The sequence below is a fragment of the Halichoerus grypus genome, chromosome 1 (genome assembly GCF_964656455.1).
Source record: "Halichoerus grypus chromosome 1, mHalGry1.hap1.1, whole genome shotgun sequence".
Classification (NCBI taxonomy): domain Eukaryota; kingdom Metazoa; phylum Chordata; class Mammalia; order Carnivora; family Phocidae; genus Halichoerus; species Halichoerus grypus.
In genome coordinates this window covers 147999180-148020300 of record NC_135712.1, presented here as the reverse complement: position 1 = coordinate 148020300, position 21121 = coordinate 147999180, and the positions used below count along the sequence as shown (strand labels likewise).

General features: G+C 55.8%; 1 protein-coding gene across 1 annotated transcript in view; it reads right to left on the bottom strand.

Annotated features, from left to right (window-relative positions):
* SCN5A (sodium voltage-gated channel alpha subunit 5) overlaps positions 1–19033 on the bottom strand; it is a 92049-nt gene extending 73016 nt beyond the window's left edge. Inside the window, 3 exon segments of the mRNA XM_078073465.1 lie at positions 437–554; positions 2928–3242; positions 18878–19033. Coding sequence (XP_077929591.1) covers positions 437–554; positions 2928–3200 — 391 coding nt within the window. The 5' untranslated portion in view covers positions 3201–3242; positions 18878–19033.
* Between the last annotated feature and the right edge of the window lie 2088 nt (positions 19034–21121).

Genomic DNA, 21121 nt, shown 5'->3' with positions numbered 1-21121 from the left:
AAACCAGAGGTCTCTTTACTGGGAAGTGGTTTCTCCTTGGCTGAGCCCCGGTGCCCAGCTTGAGGTCCCTGCACGTGGATGGGGAGGCAGTGGGAGGGGACTTTGGAGCCGAAGCAGAGCCAGGGGACACTGGCAGACCTCTTTGTCTTCTGGGATCCTCAGTAGCTTGGCTTCTAGGACGTTTCTCTACTGAAGAAGCAGGGTTTCCCACACTTTCATGTGCCCAAGAATCCCCTGGGATATTGTTGAAATGCAGATGCTTGGTTTACAGGTCTGGGGTGGGGTCCAAGAGCCCTACATTTCCAACCAGCCACTAGGTGATGACCATGCTGCTGGGGTCCTCAGGGACCGGCACCACTCTCCGCCCCAAACACCCTGCCCACCCCCACGTGGGACCTAGACAGACACACAGCAGGGACTCACTGCAAAGGATATGAATGAACCAAAATCTTCACAGCTGCTCTCCGGACAGGGTGGAAGGGACTGAGGACATACAAGGCATTGGTGGCACTGAACCGGAAGATGGTCTTGCCTTTATTCAGCACGATGAAGGTCTGTGAACAGAGAGCTGCTTTAGGTTGGGGCGGTGGCCCCTAGGCCCCTGGGGAGAGAGGATTTTGGAGGGCAGTTGTTGGCTCAGAGCCCTAGAGCTCTGGCTAAGGGGTGGGGTGGGAGGAAGAGAGGGACAGAGAGAGGGGGAGGGGAAGAAGAGGGCAGGTCAGTGGCCCCCTCACGGTGTTGCCCGTGGCTGTGGTGGGATAAGGTCAAGTTTAGGGGAATGTCAGGTTGGGTGGGACTCAGTTCAGTTTCAAAATGACAGTCCTAACAAGAAGGGGCCTCTCTTGATCCTAGGCAAGCTGTTTTCACAGCAGAGGCCAGGACCTGGCTGATGCCCTCTCCTTCCCCTTCTCCCTTCTGATCCCTCCCTGCCTGCTGGGAGTGATGGGCTAATGAGGGAGCTGGGTCAGTGGAGAAGACTAACAGCTGAGAAGTAGGGATGGGAAAAGGCAGACCCCAGCCCACGGAGAGAGAAGCTTTCCCTGAGGCCCTGTCTCGGGGTCCAGGGCAGGTGTCAGCCCTACCCCACCCCAGAGGAGATGACTTGGTGTCTCCCCCAGGAGGATCTTGAGCAGCCCATGGTGGACCCTCTCCCCAAGCTTCCAGAAGACGCTGTCCACACAGCACAACGGGGCATGGGAGTCGATAGGGGGTGCTAGAGGCTGAGCCCCGTGCAGATGCGGCCCTGGAGGACAGCAGTCCATCCCCAGCTGCCCAGGCTAAGGCTGGCACAGCTGAGGTGGCACTGCTCTGGGGCTGTGCTTCTCCAAAGGTTGAGCTGGTGAGACAAAGTTCTATTTAATCTGAGCTGGGGAGATAAGCTGACCGGGTATATCAGGACCAAAAGTTCTGCTGTGGTGCCTGGGTCACCCCTTGGGACTTGGGGCAGTGTGGCCAGGGGTCAGCAAAGAGAGACAGAAGGTTAGAGGCCAGAGTCATACCTGGGCCATGGTTCAAGTATTCCTGATCACAGGGATAGAAACCAGTGTCCCCGACTGCTTCCAGTGTCCCCGACTGCTTCCAGTGTCCCTGACCCAGCCCAGCCTTGACTCCATCCTCAACTGGGTCCTCCTGCCATGCCTTCTGCCTGTCCCAGCCGACTCTAACGTAGCTGCCACTCTGATTTGCACCTGAAAGCTGGACTGGCCACCAACTTTGGCCTTAACCCTGACCCTGACTCTTACTTCCAGCTGTGACCAACAATGACCTAGACCCACCTGCCCTGACTAATCCCAGCTTCCAGCCTGACTCTGACCCCACCCCCACCTTCGTCATTTGAACCAGGGGGAAGCACAAGCAGGTTCAAGGTCTCTTCTCCCACCTGTGCATGTAGATTGGGTGGGCTTTCCCTCTACCCACTCACACCCACACCCGCTCCCATCACACATGGAGACACTGCACCACACCACGAGCACGGTCACACACACACTCAGGTGCCTAGTGATGCAGACGCACAGGATTCACACTGCCGGCCGCATGCTCACACTTGCCCTGTGAGCACCGGCCCTGTCTGCCCTCCAGTGCTTCCCCAGCCCCGGCGCTGACTGCAGGAATGTGAGCAGGCACCTTCTTCCTCAGTACCTGGCCTTCTGGGGAAAGGCCTCCGCCAAATGCAAACCTGCCTTCCTCCAGCAGCGAGGCCTGGAAGTGTGGGCAACCGGCCGGGGACTAGGCCTCTGTGGGGCCGGGGCAGGGCACCCAGATGGGGGAACCCACCTCCTGGGTGGAAATCCCTGCTGGGAGAGAGCCTGAGTCACCCTGCCTAGTGCACAAAAGCTATTTCGTCTCCCTATACTCAGGAGGACAACGGCAGAACAAACACCCCCCCCCACTCCCCGCTCTCAGATTTGCCACTGGCCTTCACAGTCCCATTGCCAGCCTGCAAGGCCCAGGAGCTGCTGCTGCGGGCCCCTGCCTGAGCTACCCAGGCACAGCCAAGGCCCAGTGAGTCCTCCGGGCCGGAGTGTGCGGGCAACGCACTGTCCCTAGTAGGAGACGGGACCACATGCTGTGCTCTGGAGCCCAAACTCAGGACAGGACTTAGGGCCCAACTCCAGATCATACACCTTGCAGAAAGTCTAACCACAGATGACCCTCAGAGTAGGCACTCCACAAGGAGGCAACGTTTCAACTGTGGCTGCTCGCTCCTTCTCTTCTAACACCAAACCAGATCAGGCTGCGTGATTCTGGCTTTTATTCTGGAATAAAATGAAAATGATTGGAATATAGATCCCCAATGACTCACTCCCCCAAAGCCCAGGGAGCCCGCCCCGAACGCAGCCCCATATGGAGGCGAGGCCCTCTCCCTATGTGCCGTGCTGAGAGAGGAGCTGCAGGAAGGTGTGGGCAGGGAGGTGGGCGGCAGTCACCTTTTGGGTGCTATAGAAGGGGTCCAGGTCCTCCAGGGGCTCCCCGATGAGCTCTCGGGGCGGGTTGCCATAGAGATCTGGCAGCTTTTTGGAGGCCTGCAGGTCCAGCTGGGGCCGGGGAGCCTCCTCCTCAGGCAGCCCTTCCCGGCTCTCCTGCGAGGCGGTCGAGCCTCGGGCTTGCTTCTCCGCCATGCGCTTCTCGATGGCCGCCAGGGACTCCCGGGTGAACCTGCGGAAGCTGCTGGTGCCCCGAGGTAACAGGAAGTCTGCCATATTCTCATCCTGCTTCTGGGGCACAGGCAGTCCTCGCGTGGCCTGTGGGGAAGCCAGAGAACACGGGTTGTGCGGGGGGAGGGAAGGGCGAGGTTTGCAGAGACGGTCCCGGCCACAGTTCCCAACCTCTCCAGAGGCACACCTGGCCGGCGCTGGCCTGGGCAAACCCAGGGTCCTCCGGGCTGTGGGCTCTGCGTGGGGACCCGCAGGAGGGTCCCTTTCCCATCCCAGTGAGCACATTTCATGACAAGTAGGCAAGAGTGGCTGTGTCACACACACACACTCAACACAAAAGGGAACACTTGCACCTGTGGGTTCCTGAACCAAGCCGACGCACTTCCCACAAAGGTGCTGACACTCTCTGGACTAGGAGGGACACTCCCTGGGGCAGGGCTGAGACCTGTCATCTTTCCATCCCAGGGGCCTGGCAAGGCTGGTCCTGAACAAATGAATGATGGAAGGAATGATGAAGAATATGTAGGTGAGGGAAGGGCATTAGAAGGTACCCAGTGCCATCTCTCCTCTCAAGCTTGTCCCTTCTATACGAAACCCTGGAGCCTTGTGGAAGGTGACCAGAGGCCTTCTGGGCCAATGCCCAAACACGGGGTTTCTTTTCTTCTGGGCAGATGCAGCCTGGGCGGTGGGGCCAAAGACAGAGTTACTCTGTCTGTCTCCCCTCAGCACCATGTGCCTACAGGGGGAGGGTGCCCAGACTTACCCTGGGGCATGGAGGTGCCAACGTCTGGTAACTAAAGGGGCATCTGTGTCTGCCGAATGATGCCCAGGCAAATGCCACGGGGTTTTGGAAACAGCAGGGTCACAACTTTGGAGTTGTCATCCAGATGCTGGCACCCGGGTATACACACAAGTGCAGTAATGCCCTGCTGAGAGGGTCCCCCGCAAACCCCCAGGGTGAACATTCTTCCAAAAATGGGAAACTCAGATGAGCATCTCGGGCTCTTCACCTCTCCATGCACTCCCCTCCTCCCAAATCCGAACAAATGAGGGCTGATCCCAAGTGAGAGCAGAACCAGAAAACAGTGACCACCATCCACGAGGGTGTCCTACCAGCACACGTACGTGACGCCCAACCGGGAGAATGTGGGCCCCAGTGGCCTCAAATGATCCAGGACCTGGTGTGAACATGCTCTGCCTATGACATGGAGACCAAAGAATGTGCTCCTGACTGTCCCAACAAAACAGGATGTGGTAGGCACAGCTCCTGACTGCAGCACCCCCGGGAAGGGGGAGGCAGTGTGGCTAATTACCGCATCAAACCCAGGAATGGCCGGGCATCAGCTCAAGAGGGCAGGGTGGACACCTGTTGGAGATCTCCGCCAGGACAGAATCCCTTTCCGTCAACCCAAGGCAGACTTTGCCTTGATCTCACTCCTGTGAAACATGTCACCAACGACCCCAGCGATCCGCCGCACTGACCCTTGCACACAGCCCTCGAAGGTCCCAGGCCCGGGCCCAGGATTGCTGGGAGGTGGGCACCTGGCCAGGTGACAGGTAAACAGTGAGCAAGCATAACACAGCCAGGCCTCAAAAGGGCACCTCTGGTCTCCAGGGAAGTGCAGCAAGGCAGGTATGAAGGGAAGTCAGAGGAGAGGTCCTAGGACCTAGCCCTTTAAGAACCACTCCGTCCTTCGGGGTCTTGTTGCTCTGTTTCATTCAAGTCAAAGTAAAGGAACATCTTTGTTAAAAACAGCAGGTGAGGGAGTAGGTTCCCATCTTCTAAAAGCATGTCCCTGTCTAGCTTCCATCTTTGAGCGAACATGAAAGGTGTCTGTGACACTCGTCACCAAAGGTGAACGGTGATTTTTTTCCTTCGCTGGTAAAAATGTGGGTCATGTTACACGTTCTTTTTTGTACTTTTCTTTAGTGCTTGAATTACTTAGGATGATCTTGTATTATTTTTACAAAAACAGTAAAGTCATTAGTCTTTACTGAAAAAAGAGAAAAGGAAAAAAGCCAGCCAGGATGACAATAGCCCTTTGTAGGACAACCCTCTCCACCATCAGCAATCACTAGTCAAGTAAATCAGGAAGCCTCCTCTTTGGTTTGGAATTATTTCCTAAAAATAGTGTTCTCTGTCTCACTGTATCCATCTGTGTCCTGCAAGGGAGACACGTGTATGCCCATGGACATGCAGGGGCTCACCGGTATATACTGGGGGGGTGTGTGTGCGTGTGCGTGCATGTGTGTGTATGTGTGAGAGAATGTGCATGCACACACACGCTCACACCTACATATACGTCTAATACACTTGTTTAAAAATGTGTATTGAAATCAATGATTCATGCAGATTGGCGCACATATTCTAAGTGTACAGGTGGATGAATTTCCGCAAACTAAACACAGCTGGTAACAGCACCCAGGTCAAGAAAAAAATTGTCCCCCGTCCCTCATGCTTGGATTCCCCTCCAGTCGCCAACTACCCTCCCTGGTCAGGGGCAACCACTCTCCCGACTGCCAAAGGCAGAGATAGCTTTGCTCGTCTGTGGAGTTCAGGGGTTCCTAACGGCCTCTTGGACGGACAGGAAAGAATTCGGGGCAGGAGGAACTGCTCCTCATTCTTACCAACTTCTAACTGCAATTGAGCTCTTCCCTCAGTTATGAATGCAGACAGCAAAATGATAGCATTAACAGTGCCTGTGACCAATAGAACCTGCTGATATTTCCCTGTTCCGTGACCCGGCGCCCCAAGTATCTCATATCATGAATGCTCACTGATACTTCACAATTACAATGCTTATTAGACCCGCTGTCTGATCTTGTTATTTCACACATTAATAAAGAAGCAGTGACGATGGGGGCCTAGGTCTGAGGAAGGGTCTTATCCCCAGTGGCCTCCAGCAGAGCACCCGAATCCTTGGAACTCTGTGGTTTCTGAAACCAGATGAAGTTCCCCGCTGCAGCCTCAGGTTCCAAAGTAAACCAGTCAAGAGTGTCCTTTGTCTCTGGGCCCGCAGGCGGTGCAGGGTAGGCGGGCAGGATGGATCCATTTTCTCCCTTGTTCTCCCCCTGCCTGCACCTGGCTTTGGCCTTGCTCTTCCTTTAGCAGCTCAGGGCCCACGCCCTGCCTGTGGCCGAGACTGGCTGAGCGCTGGCTGCAAGGTTTCCGGTGATGCCAGGGTAAGGAGGGGTTGGGAGTGGCCCGAGGACGCTCCAGGCTCAGGCCCAGCCATCCCCCGCAGGCCTAGGAAATCAGGCCCCCAGGTCTCCGGGGAAGGCCCCACCTCTAGCTGGGGAAGAACAGGAGATCTCAGTCTTGTACAGATCCAACATATGGGGGAGCCCGGGCCTGATTTGATTCCAAGACCATTCCTCTAGAAGCAGCACCCCCATGACTCTCTCCCTCGTCCAGGCCAGCTTCTCTGTCTGCATCAGCCCTGTAGCTGCTCCCTGGGCTGGAACGGCTTCTTCCAGCTGACCACCCTGCCCAGCCCAGTTGCCCCTGTTCTGTCAGCTTCACTCAAGCTCAAGGGGCCCCCGAACCCATCCTGTCCCAAGTCTATCAGTTTCTGGTTACTGGGGGCATCTCTCCCAAAGTTCTGCTGGCTCCCGAGAGTCCAGCGAAGCAAACTGTGAAGCCTCCTTTTCAAACTGTTTCCTCCTGATCCCTTCCTCTGACACTGGCTACACGCCCCCACCCCCATCCAACATCCCAGCCTCCACTCCCAGTGCCACTGCCCAGGGGCAGGCCTCGTCGCCCAGCTGGGGCCATGCTGACCTCATGGCCACTGGCCTCCTCTTTCTTTCCCTCCATCCTGCAGCTCTACCACTCCCTGGCCCAGCTATTTCCGAAGCACATCCCCTGCCCTGTGCGATGGCAGGGCCACCTCAGGCTCTCCTCACCACCCCACCTTCTCCAGGACACCTACGATTGCCCACCCACACTGACCTCCCCACTCTGGACATCCAGCCCTTGCCTGCTTCCTGGCCACGGCTGCTGCCTGATAGTCCCTGGGGTGAGTCCGATTTCACCAAACAGCCCGAAAACCTCTTCTTAGGGGAGGGCCGGGTCCCTTCTCCTCTGAGTCTCTGGCCTGTACATACGGGTATTCACAACAGGGTGGAGACGCCGTGAGGGAGAATAGTGACTGTCCACACCAGAAACCGGAGCCCTCGGGACTTGTCTCCTTTTTGTCTGTTCAGTTGGCCTTCAGATTTTCCTGAACGTATGGGGCACACAGCTGGTGCTCAATCCATGGATGGTTACAATGCCATGATGTGCAACATGACCAGAGTGCAGCTGTGGGTACCGTCCAGGGTTGGGGAGTGACACTCCAGACTTCTCTGGTTTCAGCACTAAGATTCCTACATCCTGAGAGGTGATACCCTTTGGTCCCAGACAAACCGGAAAGTCGGTCACCTGAGGGGTGAAGAGGGGCGGGACTCCAGCCTAACCCCTCCTTGCAGAGCTTTCCTGCCCATTCCCCTCCCGGATCCCAAGGCAGGCGTGCTCCAGCGTCCTGAGTCACCTCTAGCATTTTGGTCGCCTTGGAATCCCAGCCTCTGGAACACAGCATGCAAAGAATATTCTTTGCCATGTAAATTTATGCAAGGCGCTCTGTGGAAGTGGTTCCCAGGCTTCCTAGAAAATCTCTACCGCTTCCTCTGCTCCGTGCTCCTCTCTCCCGCCCTGGAGACTCAGCTCCCCTGTGCCCTTGCCCCATGGCCCTGCCTTCCACTGCTCCTCAGTCCTTCAGCAAGAGGCTCAGGGAGAGCGTGTGGGTGCCCATGAAGCCAGGGCTCACTCCCCACAGCTGGAGGTGAGGGCAGCAGGAGTGAATTCATTTCTTCCTTGAGGAGAATGAGTTAAAACTAATTAACACCTCAATTCATAGACTCATTTTATTAATCGAATGGTTCAGTGAACATGTAATCAGCACCCGCTGGGTACATGGTCCTACAAATGACTTCATAGAACATTTTTCCTCCCAAGGTAATGGATCCTAAATCAACAGGTGATGATGGGGAGATGAGGACGAGCCATCAGCAAAGAGACTCCTTGGTGGCTTGTAAGGACATTTCCATTCAGCCTTGCCGAGATGGGCCATGAGGAAATGCCCTGGGCCAGAGAACCCAGCCCTGTGCCCAGTTCTGCTTCCGCCTTTGGCCTCCCTACTTCCCTCTCCGCAAGATCTTCTGTTTCTATGTGGGATAGGGACATGGTTAGATTGCCTGGGTGGGACTGGGTCCTGGCCACTTATTGCCATGTGTACTTGGGCAAGTTAACTGATGTGTTTCCGCCTCAGTTTTCCCATCTGTAAAATGGGGTTAATAATCGTACCTATTGCACAGAGCTGTTCTGAGGCATAGATTATTAATACTTGCACATGCTCGGCACACAGGAAGTATTTAATGAATGCCAGTTGCTCTCATCATTGTGGTTGTTGTGGTCACTACTTTTTTCCTACGAGATCCAACTCAGAGGATCCTCCTCTAAAAAACCTGTCTCGCTGCCCACCCCAGTCCCCCTGCCTGGCTGGCCTCCTTTCCATTCTCTGCGTTCCCAGCACACTTGCATTCCCATACCCACTTCATCACAGGATGGAAGTGATTTACTTCCACATCTGCCTCTCCCTTCCGCTGTGCCCTGAGCTCCCACAGCACAGTCTGGCCCAGCAGAGGTGCCTCTAAGGGCCTGGTGAATGAATGAATGAGTGCCAGATTAACCTTCCTATTGCCCAGCCACCAACTCACGCTGTAGCCTGGAGAACAACATCACAAAGCCCCCTTTTTCTGGGCCTCGGTTTTCTCGGCCATGAGCTGCGTGGGCCAATCCAGCAGGATCACATGCTCATAATGTGTCTGGGACAGCTCTAAGTGATGCTGTGATCACTGTATTTCATACTTGCAACAATTCTAGGGAGAGGGGAGGTTATTCTCTGTTTTACAAAGGGAAATCGGATGCTTCGAGGATAAGTAAGCAAGCCCCAGTCTGTCTGAAGCCAGGTCTCACCAAGGCACTACATTACCTCCTACCTCTGCTGGCACAGAGGGCAGGGAGGAAGGGGCAAGGTCGACCTGTGACACAGGCGGGGCATGTCTGTGATCCCCACTACAAAGCTGGGAGTCCCATCCTGTTGGCCTCCCCCGAGGCTGGTCCTCCGTCTCGGCAGCCTGGCCAGCCGACCTGCCTGTGCCCGCGCGTGGGCTGCTGCTCCCAGGGAGACCTGGCCGATTTCTGCCAATGCCCAGAGAGTCAGCAGTTTCCCTGTCAGAAATGATTCCCCAGCAGTTTTTCTCTCCAGCTCTGGCTCTGTTGAACTGCCCTGTCCAACAGGGTAGCCACCCAGCCCACGTGGCTACTGACCACTTAGAATGTGGCTAGTGCCCATCCGGAGGTGTATCGTCCACACGGATTTTGGAGGCTTCGTATGGTAAAGAATGTCAACTATTTCATTATTAACTTTTAAACACTGATTATAATTTACGCTGATAATGTTTTGGATATATCAGGTTAAATGAAATGCTAAAATTAATCTCACTTGTTTCTTTTGACTTTTTAAAATGTGGCTACTAGAAAATTTTAAGTTGCATATGTGACTCGCATTTGTAGTTTGCGTTATATCTCTATTGGATGGCATTCCCTCCCTGCTGCTGGGCCCTAAACCCTTACAGAGTTCCACCTGCTTTGGGTTGGGCCTCAGGCTAGCCTGGGGGTGGGGGAGGGGAGAGAAACGGAGGGGGAGGAGGGGGCGGGGATGAGTTGAAGAAGAGTTGTCTTCAGCAGCCCAGAAAGTGGCCACCCTGGTTTGGGGCAGTGGCTCTGGGTGGTTGTGCAGCCTCGAGCCACAGGTTGGGATGAGGGTGGGGGAGAGGGGGAAGTGGGAGGGGTGGACAGCATCCCTCCAGCCCAGGCAATTATGGGCACAGTCCTGGCTCTCCCAGGGTAACGGCTTGGACAAAGGCTCAGTGGGGGTTCCAGCTGGTGCTCGTGGCCTGTGCATTCAGGTCCTTGCTCCCAGATCAAAGGCACATTGGCATGTCCTTGTGCAGGGCCTCAGCTAACCGGCTCCCTGCAGGCTCCACTCCTCTGAGGCTGCACAGGCATTAACTCTGTCTAGTCCGGAGCCCGATCTTTGGGGAGGACGATCCCGAGGGGGCTTTCCTTCTCCAGTCCCGATCCCAGCCCCAGCAATCTGGGGAAGTCCTGCAGAATTTCCCCCCCACCATCCCTTCTGGAGTCGAACACGCCCACCCCAGAAGCCGGGGATGCCCTCATTTACATGCATTTGCATCTCATTTATTCCAACACTCGGGCTGAAGCTGAGGCTAATTCAGCTGACAAGAAAACCCCACCCGCTTGCTCTGCCTAAGTGATTCCCCAGGCAGGATAAAATGGGGTCCCTGAGACCAGGCCCCTCCCTCTGGGGTGGGAGCTGAGGGGAGAGCTGGAATGGGGCGGGGACACCTTTGGCTTGAGCCCTGGATTCAGCCAAAACCCCGGTTTTTTCAAACTCCTTCTTCCTCACAGTAAGGACAGGGCCCTATGGGGGCTTGGAAGCGGCTCATTCATCTCAAGTTCCCTGGTGTTGCTGGTGCCAGGTCAGGGAAATTGCAACCCCCCCAGGTCATTCAGGGCCCCCTCCACAGGGCGCCTGACATTCGCTTCCCTCCAGGCCTGAGCCTGCCTTGTAAACCTGTTTATTGCCCCATGTACACAGGGTCTGTAATGTTATGCCAGGGCACTGAAATTAAGGCCCAGGGCTGCCTAGGGGCCCCAGGTCTCCAGGATGAGGGCCTGGAGAATCCACTATGCGACCACAGAACTCAGAAGTCAGAGAGCTGGCTCAGTCAGCCAGGGCACTGCTGCCTCAGACCGTGGGCCATCTATACCCACACGCTACACACAGTCGGGCCAGAAAGGTGCCCACCTGTGGCCCAGGAAGCACCCAGATGGCACACAGGTGCCCACGAGACAGCAATCAGCATCCTAAGTCTCTAGCCCCGTTTCTTCCAACTCATTCTTCTCAACACCTGGGCTAAAAAAAAAAAGGTTTTGCAGGGGAATTGTGCACTGATGCCATGGCAACCAAAGCATTTATGGAGCACCTACTGTGTGCACAGAGGGAGACAGAAGTGCCCTAGAGAAACCTGGGGGGCTTAGGGTCCCTTAGCCCCCAGAGAGAGATAAGCCAATCCACCCATACACAAAATCTATGCCACAACAGTGTCTATGAGACAGTATGGGCACATCTGCTATCCCTTCCCCCAACATGCACAGATTTTAGGTCTATCGGTGAATGAGGTTTAACAAATGTAGATACTTGTGTAACTACCACCTCAATTAAGATAGTGAACATTCCTACCACTCCAGAAAGTTCCCTAGTGTCCCCTTCCGGTCAACTTTTCTGATTTCTATCACCATAGATTAGTTTGGCTTGTTCTAGAACTTCGCATATATAGAAGCATACTCTATGGACTGTTTGCGGCAAATGTTCCTGCTCGACATAATGCTTCTGAGACTTACTTTGCATTTGCCGGTGACTGCCACCTGAGTTCCCTTTGCAATGCACTGTGACCACATGTGACCCAGCTGGGGACACGTCCTTAATCATAAAAGGTGAGGACTGGAAAGGACCCGAAGTCCAGCTATCTCTGGGGACAGCCGCCCCCGGGGGATCCTTAGGGAGTATTTTTCTCTCCTTCCCTCAGACATTTCCTGAAACAGAAACTCAGCAATTATACATCTAACAGGCACCCAGCTCAGCAAGCGAGTGGGGGCTTTCCCTGGGTTTCCACTTTTGTTAGCAACTAGCTGTCGCTTTATTTAACTGGCAGTCTGTGCTGCATCCGACCCACCGCGGTGGTGGCGGCGGCGGCGACGGTGGCGGAGTTGACGCTGCAAATGGCCGACCCAGGTCCTGTGCCTTCTTTCGCTCGACTCTGGCTGTGGTGGGCAGGCCTCTGGCCCTCTGCCTCCCCGCACCCCCACATCAGCTGGGTGTCCTCTGGTTGGGGGTGGGGGGGTAGACTCAGGGGCTGGGGTTCTTCCCAGGGCTGGGCCCCGAGGCAGGCAGCCGCGCTGGGCAGCAGAGGACAGACACTTTGGCTCGGAGGGGCTCTTTGGACCCCTTCCCTGCTACTGGCCCCGGTCGATGAGGCTGGGGCTTTGATGGCCATGCGGGAAGTATTGATAGGGCCGGGCCGGTCCCTCCCATGGTCTGATGTTCCCCCCCATCTTAGATCTCCCAGCCCGGCCAGATGGAGGGATGGCTAATGCAGCCCGAGAACTGAAATCAGCGCCTCCAGCCAAACCTCTCCCTGCCCTGCCATCCCTTTGAACGCTGCCTCTTGAGCCAGGCCCTTCCTTCACACAGGACTTCGAGGAATCAATACCCGCCAGAAAGGCATTTACCACCCTCTTGATGCCAGGAAGAGCCTTTCTTCTGTTCAAAATCCTTTCCCAGAAAGCACGGGGGCTGCCTGGGCAAGGCCTGGGTGGGGCTGGGGCAACGGGGCCGTGAGCTTAGTGCCGCCCCTGTGCCTGAGTGACCTTGAGCCCAGAGGCTGACCAGCACTGCCCCCCCCCCACCTCCAGGGCTGTAAGGCGGGGAGCACACGTCCTGGGGATGACCACGGCGGGACCTCCAAGTGGGCAAGGGACCTTCCCGTGCCCACACAGCTGCCAGGAGAGCGGCTCTGTCCTTTCACTTGCTTAACACCCTTGTGGGGGCGCGACTTCCCACTGCCTCCCTGGAGATTTAGTCAGAAGAAGAAACTGAAGAGGAGAAAGAAAGAACTGAACTCCAGCCGTAGGGCATAAATGCTCTCTTCCCACAACCAGCCCGCGAACGCAGTCTGATCCCGTTAGCTTCTCCAAATTCTGTGCATCTGCCATGGCTGGGCTCTCTAATCCCACCTCCTCCAGGCACCCTCCCCTGGCAGCTCTGGGCCACATTGACCTCCACCAGTGTGTGTGTGTGTGTGTGTGTGTGTGTGTGTGTGTGTGTGTGTGTCTTTGCGCACGCGCGGGGTGGGGGTGTGCGTGCATGCTGAGCCTCCAACTCCAACCATCCATCTCCTCTGTCCTGAGCAGCCTGCGCTCTGGCCCCAAGGGTCCTTGGTATCCTTTTCTGCCTATCCAGAGTAGTAAACAGAGTGAAGAATGGACAAAAGAGACTCATAGAACTGGCCCACTGGACTCTAGCTTCAATAACCACTAAATTTTCTGTTGGGCTTGGGGCACACCAGATCCTCCTCCAGGAAATGAAGTTGGAGGTGGGGACGCTGTGGGTACCCAGCTCCCCAGCCCATGGCCGTGACTCTGTGGAGATGGGGTGAGGGTGGCCTGGCAGGGGAGGTGACACAAGTTTCAAAGAGTCCATGAGTCACATGGCTCCAGTGCTGAGCCCGCTGTGGTGCTTGCCCCCAAAAAGCCTGCTCCTGGACTCCCTCCCCCATTTGAGGGTCCCTGGCCCCAAGAATTGACGTGGGGTCTCTATAAATAGCACCCATTCCATATTGATCATCTTAAAAAGACACGGTATGTTCTAGGCCCACGGAGAGAAGAGTTGTGTCTAAAAATAGTCTCATGCCCAGGAACCACTGCCAACCCCAGGCAGGGGTATAAGCCGTGCCTAACAGAAGGGGCAGTGTGAAGGGGGCAGATGATGGAAAGGGTGGCGGTTGGAAACTGAGGCACGGAACCTCTCCATCTCCACCTCATTCTCTCTGCTCTGGCCACAGAAGCCAACCACGCCTCAGGAGCTTGTCACTGCCTCAGGACCTTTGCACTTGCAGTTTCCTCTTTATAAGACATTCTTTCTCCAGATTTCCTCTGCATTGGTTCTTTCCTGTGTTGTTGTTGTTGTTGTTTTTTTAGATTTATTTATTTGAGAGAGAGAGAAAGAGGGCGCGCACATGTGAATGGGCAGCAGGACAGAGGGAGAGAATCTCAAGCAGACTCTCCACTGAGTGCAGAGCCCTACATGGGGTTCAATGCAGGGCTTGACGCTGGGCTCGATCTCATGACCCATGAGATCTCATGACGAGTCGGCTGCTTAACCAACTGAGCCACCCAGGCACCCCTGGTTCTTTCTTGTGATTCAGGTCTCAGTTCAGTTCCCTCCTTCAAGAGGCCTTCCCTGTCCAGCCAGTCTTGGGTCACTCCTGTTTCATCATCCTGTTTTACTTCCTTCATAGCCCCGGTCATGATCTAAAATTACCTTCTGTATCTATTTGTTTAGTGGTATCCAGTCTGTCTTTCCCCAATAGTATGTAAATGTCATGAGATCAGTTATTGAATCTGAATTGTACACCTTCTAGAATCTTCTATGGCACAGAGTAGATGCTGAATGTCCTATCCAGGCTCTCCCCCACCACTCCAAGCTGAACTCTGCCTCAGACTGCCACTTCAGGCCAGTCTGGGGTGGCAGAAGGCAGTGGGCATCCAGTCCTGGCTTACTCTGTAAGCCCCCCCATGCCTGCTCTGCTCTCTGCAGCGTCCAGCCTCTGTCCACAGGCTGTCCCCTGGCTTCATCCCTTCCCCTCTCTCTGCCTCCTTCATAGACTTTGCCACAGGAGTTCTACCCTAGCCCTTCTACTCCTGGGTATCTGCTCTAGATGACCTCAATGTGTCTCTAAACACTGCTTGCTGGAACACTTTTCTCTTCTCACAACAAGACCTTCGTCCCCTTCCTGTCCCTCGCTCCCAGGAGGAATCACAGTTTCTGCCATCAAAATCTCCCTCTGAGGCACAACTTCAACTCAGACCTCTGGCCCCTCACTGTGAGGAAAAGTATTTTCCCCATAAGTACTGCCCATGGGTGCACCGCATGGACACGCATGCCTAGAGTCCACTTTGGGCTCTCCCTACAACCCCCCCTTGACTCCACCCCTGGCCAGCTCCTCTCTATCTCCTTCCTCCCTCTTAAACCATCAAACTCTTGCAAAGAGCTGTCTACACATGCTGTCTCCACATCCTCACCACCTGCTCACTCCTGAACCCACTCTAAACTGCCTCCATTCTCACCAATTCATTCATTCATTCATTCATTCATTCATTCATTCAACAACTAACCGTCTGTGCTGGGCACCACATTCTGTAGGTGTTAAGGAAGTTTCTGTTGCCCGGCGCCACCAGCACCCTCACTGTTGCTCAATCTAATGGACACTTGTTTTAAAATTATGCATTCTTCTTGATCTACACATGAACTTCTCAGAACGCATCCTCTTCACTCTCAGCAGAAAGAAAAGAAACAGAAGACTCCCCTTCCTCCAGGACATGCTCTCTCCTTGCTTTCTGTGACACCTCCCACTCCTGGCTTGCCTCCCACCTCTCTGACTGCTCCTTCTCAGCCTCCTTTGCAGACTTCTTCAGCCTCGATTGTTGGAGTGGACCTCAGAGCTCTGGACCAACCTTGTTCTCTTGCACCCTTTACTCCACATTAGGATCACCTGGGTGCTTTCAAAATTTCTGATGCCCAGGGCTCACCCTGGAGTCCAGTGAATTGGACCCTCGGGGGGGTGGAGCCTGGGCATAGGTTCTTTTAATTTATTTTTCAATTTTTAAAAGCTCTCCAAGTGATGCTAATGTGGCCAGGCTTGAGGACCACTGGTCTGCACTCTTGCTGGACAATCTAATTCACTGCCATGGCTCCCATGGCCAGCCTCTGCAGACGATTCCAAGTTTCCACCTCCAGCCCTGGTTTCCTGCCTGAACACTGGACCCTCCCCTCCAACTGACTGCTGGATGTTGGCATCTCTCTCTGGAAGTTCTAATGGTTCCAGTCAGAACCCCGAAACATCTGTCACTTCTCCTTTGTTCTTTATCAAGCTTGCCAACCTAAACTTCACTCTCACAGTGTGGTAGGGCAGTGGGGAATCTCACTTAATGAGCAATCAAAGTTAGGGATGTAAGAAGTGGCATGTCCCTGAGCAGAGAAGGAAGTTGGGATGCCACAGGTTCTACCACCTGTGGTGACCTGACTGTTCTTCTCCTTCAACTGAAAGACTTCTGACAGCACTCATGGTCTTCACTGGCAGGGGAATATAGCCTACAGCAGAAATATTGACACCTGGGCTCAAACCCAAGGCCTGCTACTTAGTCGATGTGTGACAGTGAGCGAGCTATTTCGCCTTTCTGGGCCTTCAGTTTTGCCACCTGCAATACTGTCATTAGTATGGTCCCACCTCCCGGGTTGATGCAAGGATTCATGAGATGAGCCTTATAAAGTGACTAGTGCCATGCCTGGCTGACAGAAAGCACTCGGTGAATGTTAGCTATTTTTAGTACCATTACTGAGGATAAATTCCCAATTCCTGAGTAGAGCTCACAAGGGCCCCCGTGACTGTGACCTTGGCTTTAGCTTCTGCTCTTTCCCTCCCTCACACCATGAGACCCAATGGGTCGCTGAACTAACAAGTGTGTTGTTTCACAAATCTGTGCCGTACATGCTGGTCCTGATGGCTAGACTGTAACTTCTCCATCTAGAAAACTCCTATTCATCCTTCAAAACCCATGTGGAAGGTTATTTTTGTTAGAGAGATACTCTTGATTCCTTTGGCTGAAGGTAATCATTCCTCTTTCAAGTGGGCTAAGGAGCCACACTTCTATCACTGTATATCTTTCCAATAACTTTCCCAAGGGTCAGTGGGAACTAGCCTCCTGTGAACAGAACAGAAACTGCCATTGACCACTGTCCCAGGATGTTCCCAGGACTCCCTTCCGGGATTGCTTGGGCACCAGCCTCCTCTGCTCCGCAACTCCCAGCTGTGTCAGGTGCTTCCCACCACTCCTGCAAGCTCAGTCTTCAAGCTGAATGCGTCAATCCTGGAACTTTTCGAGAGGAGCTCTGATCACCACACAGAGATGGGCCAAGCACCGCAGAGGCACAGCAGCTGCCCGGGCCACATGGGGCTGAATGCTGGTTCTCGGCATCCCAGAGCCTGTTCCCTTTCTGCTCAGTTCCTCTTTGGTCAGTCCTAGGTCATTTTGGCCCCCAGGAAGTAGTTCTCAAGGAATCTTCATCCTGAGTGGTGCACCAAATCTACTGACTCTCTAGATGACCTTGGATAAGTCCTTGACCCACTCTCAACCTCGGTTTCCTCCTGTCCAATGTGGCAGTGATGACAGGAGTAGATTAAAAGTTCAATGGGTCTCATTTCGGCATAGGGCTGGACATTCTAGCATCAAATCTGTGTTCCACAGTCTGGCTGTCCCCTGACCCTCCCCTCCCGATGCTCCTGTGACTGCAGCACGGTTTGAGCTATCAGCCTGTGCCACCCTCATTCCGCCTTCCAGCTCCATTACCACCCACTCACGTGCACCTGCCCAATTCCAACTGGGAGGAGTTGAGGGCGAGGAGATGGAGTTGAGGACAGCCGCAAGGGCCTGGGCTCCCAGTGGCCTGGGCCTCTGCTACTCGGGGTCCCTCTAGATCCTAAGGGGTTTGCTGGGAATCACAGGGATTGGACTGAGGTGCTGCCACATGGTGGGGGGTCATATGGTGTCCCTGTCTCCACCGCGCTGTCCAGGCTCACCAAGGAAGGTGACTAGGGTCTCAGCAGGAGGTGGGGAGACAACTTGGGGGGGGATGAAATGCCAGCCCAGGACCCTAAGAGGAGACTCATCCTGCTCTCCCGGGACTGGTCTCAAGGCTCTAAGGAGAGAAGATTGACTCCTGCCCCAATCTCAGCCATGGCTTCCTGATTCATCAGTGCACTGGCCTCCAACAGGTGTTTGCAAGGCAGGCCTTTGGCCAGGGCCTTGTCCCCAGCATTCCCCCCACCACTACCACTCTCCACACCTCCGGCCTCCACAAGGCTAGGCACAACCGCTTCCTCCCCGTGCCACCAAATAAACGATCAAATAACACAGGATGAAAGCCACCTCCCTCCCGTCAAGGCGAGCGGATCTGCCCGGGTCAGAGCGAGAGCGAGGAGGGCAGAGAACTCTCTCCAATTCCAGCGCACAGAGATCTCCCTTGTTGAGAGCACAAGGAGATCTCTCCTCCTTCAAGGCGCACAGAGACCAGATGCGGCCCCGTTAGGGCGTCAGAGGGCAGAGATCTCTTCGTGGTCGAAGCGCGCAGAGATAGGACACACATTTAGATCTCCGCCCCCTCAGGGCGCAGAGATCTTTCCCAGGTCAGGACGGGCAGCGATCCGGTCCCAGAGAAGACACCCCTAGAGGACCGCTCAGTGGGGCCCAGAGAAAGGGGGTGATTGGCCCCCTCCCCCATTCCCAGCCCTTCTCAGTCGGCTCCCCGGCTCCCTGGAACCACACTCACTGCGCGCCTAGTCGCCGCTCTGACCTTGGGGTCTCCGGCCTCGGGAATCCGGGTCCCAATCCCAGACCCTCCCCGAGCCTGCGCCAGGGTCGGCCGGGAAGCCGGGGCCGCAGCTCCTCCTCCCCTGGCCCTCGACAGCGCACCGGGAAACCCGGAAGGAAAGGGGTGGGGAGGGGGCGCACGGCGATTACAGACGTCCCCCTCCCCCCCGGGGAATCCCCTCCTGCCCGGCGGTTCTGCACCCTTTCTTCTCCCCCTCCCAGCCTCGGGGGCAGCGATGGGGGAGGGAACTGCCGGGCGCACCCGGGGCAGGGGAGGGGGTGCTCAGGGGCTGAAGGCTCCGACCCTCGGGGGGAGGAAAGTTGGGCAGGGCAGGCGGAGGGGGCTCCGGCCGGGCCGGGGCTCCCGGGCGCGGGGGCGCTCGCTCACCTGCTGGTCCCCCGGCCCGGGCCCCGGGATGGGCGGCTGAGGCTCGGCGCGGACTCGGCTCGGCGCGGGGCTCAGGGCACTGGGCGCAGGCTCAGCGGCCCCGGGGGCGCGATCCCCGCATCCCACGGGCGCCGCCGCCGTCTCGGCTCCGCCGTTCCGCTCGGGCTCCGGGGCTCGGCGGGCGGCGCGGGCTCGGGCTGGGGGCGGGGTCGGGGGCGGGCCCCGCCTGGGCTCGGCCTGGGGCTTGGGGCCCCGGGCTGGCTCCGCCCCAGAGCGACGCGCCCCGGACTCCGCACGTGGCGCTCCGCCCGCTCAGAGGGTGAAGCCCTGGGTACCCGCCGGGGCGCACACCCCCACACTGACCCGGGGGCGCCCCGCCACAGACAGCCGCCCACGCGGGCACGGACAGACACACGCAGACGCGGGCACACGCGGGGGTAACACACTCACCGACCGAGGGACGCTTCGCCACAGATAGCCACCCACGCGGACACGGACAGGCACACACTCCGGCACACGCGGGAGAATACACACAGGCATCCTCACTGACCTGGGGACCCTACCTCGGAGAGCACACGGACATACCGTGATGCTGGCTCACTGACACACACACACACCCATGCTGACATACCCTGAGGCTGACACAGACACACTTGACATACGCACACCTGCACTGACACACACACCCACATGGACATAGGCAGACACATCATTGACACACACACTGGGGCAGACACACTCTGACAAACTCAGTGACACATGACTCAGAGACTCGCATCCACTGACACAGAGGCACACACTGACATGGGATCACATTCTGCTAGAGGAACTCGGCGAGCACACAGTTCTGCGCAATAGTAGACACCTGCACTCACGAAGACCGGAAACAAGGACACAAGCACCAAATACAGAGACACCCACACTGAAGTGGACTCACGCACACGCTCACATACATACACCTTGTTGGGACACATGCAATGTACACCTTTACACACACACAGACACTCAACCATGTGGATACGGAGATAGACACTGCCTCTCACACACGGACACAGAGACCGGAACACTGACAAACTATTGCTCACATACCCAGGCTGACCCATAGGAAACATGCCCAGGAACACACTTTTAAAAACAAAACCGGCTACCAGATTTCCCCCACAGACCAGTAACATAGTTGGAACGGATGGTATGCCTTGTCCTGCACAGTGGCCACTGCCCAGAGCTGTCTTCTTTACCAACAGCATTTTACTTTCCTGACACCTTTCAAAACTCCAAGATGCAAGAATTGCTCTTGGAGGGCAAAATGGGGGCTGGTGTCTCAGAAGGCACCAAGGTGTTGGGTTTGAGAGCTCAGAGACAGTGACCTGCCCCTCCACCGGGACCTTGGAGAGGTGATGATGAGGCCATTGTCCCTTTGGGACCTGGGTGTAGGGTTCCAGGTGTCACTGGGTGCCTTACACATATACTGAGGAGCTACCCATGCTTTCAGGACAGTCAGTCCAGGGTGGGGGAATCGGTGAGAAAGTCCGTCTACAGGAAAGTTTAGGACACAGGACCGTTTCTGGCCCTGGATTGGATGGGATGGCTCCTGGCCAGACAGATGAATCACAAACAGCATGCCGGCTTCTAGCCCCATGACGGGCCTCAGGTTGGCCAGCATCTCCCACTAGCGGCCAGAGCGGGAAGTGCAGGCAGTGTCAACTTGGCAGCCCGGGGTGCGGGACCGCCTTCCCTGAGCTCACAACTCCTAGGTGGGAGGAGAGGGCTGTAGAATGGGGGTCCTCCCGAGGTTTTCCACCACCAGATTCTGGACCCCAGAAGGAAGATCAAACTCACATATGGACATCGGGCCAAGCAGGAGGCCAAGCTGGAACGGAGGCTGCTGGGGCCGGGGCGTGGGGGGGGAGGGATCGTTACAGAGCCCCCTCGCTTCAGCTGCATCCAGCAGAGGCGGAGTTGTCATAATCTTCCTTAGCGTTGGGCACTTGGATGTTGCCAGCGGGAGAGATAGGCTAAGGCGTGAATCTACATGCACCCCAGATGTGAACGAGGGGAGGGAAGCCCATGAGAAGGAGAAATCGGAGCTCTGATCACGTGGAGATTCAGCTAACATATCTGGTGGTCTGAAAGAGGTGGCAGGGGGCAGGAAAGGGCTGGAAAGGGCCCCAGACCCCATTTAATTGAAGCAAGAACATGCAGTCAGCAGTCCAGAACAATCAAAGTGTTTAAGACTAGTGCTTC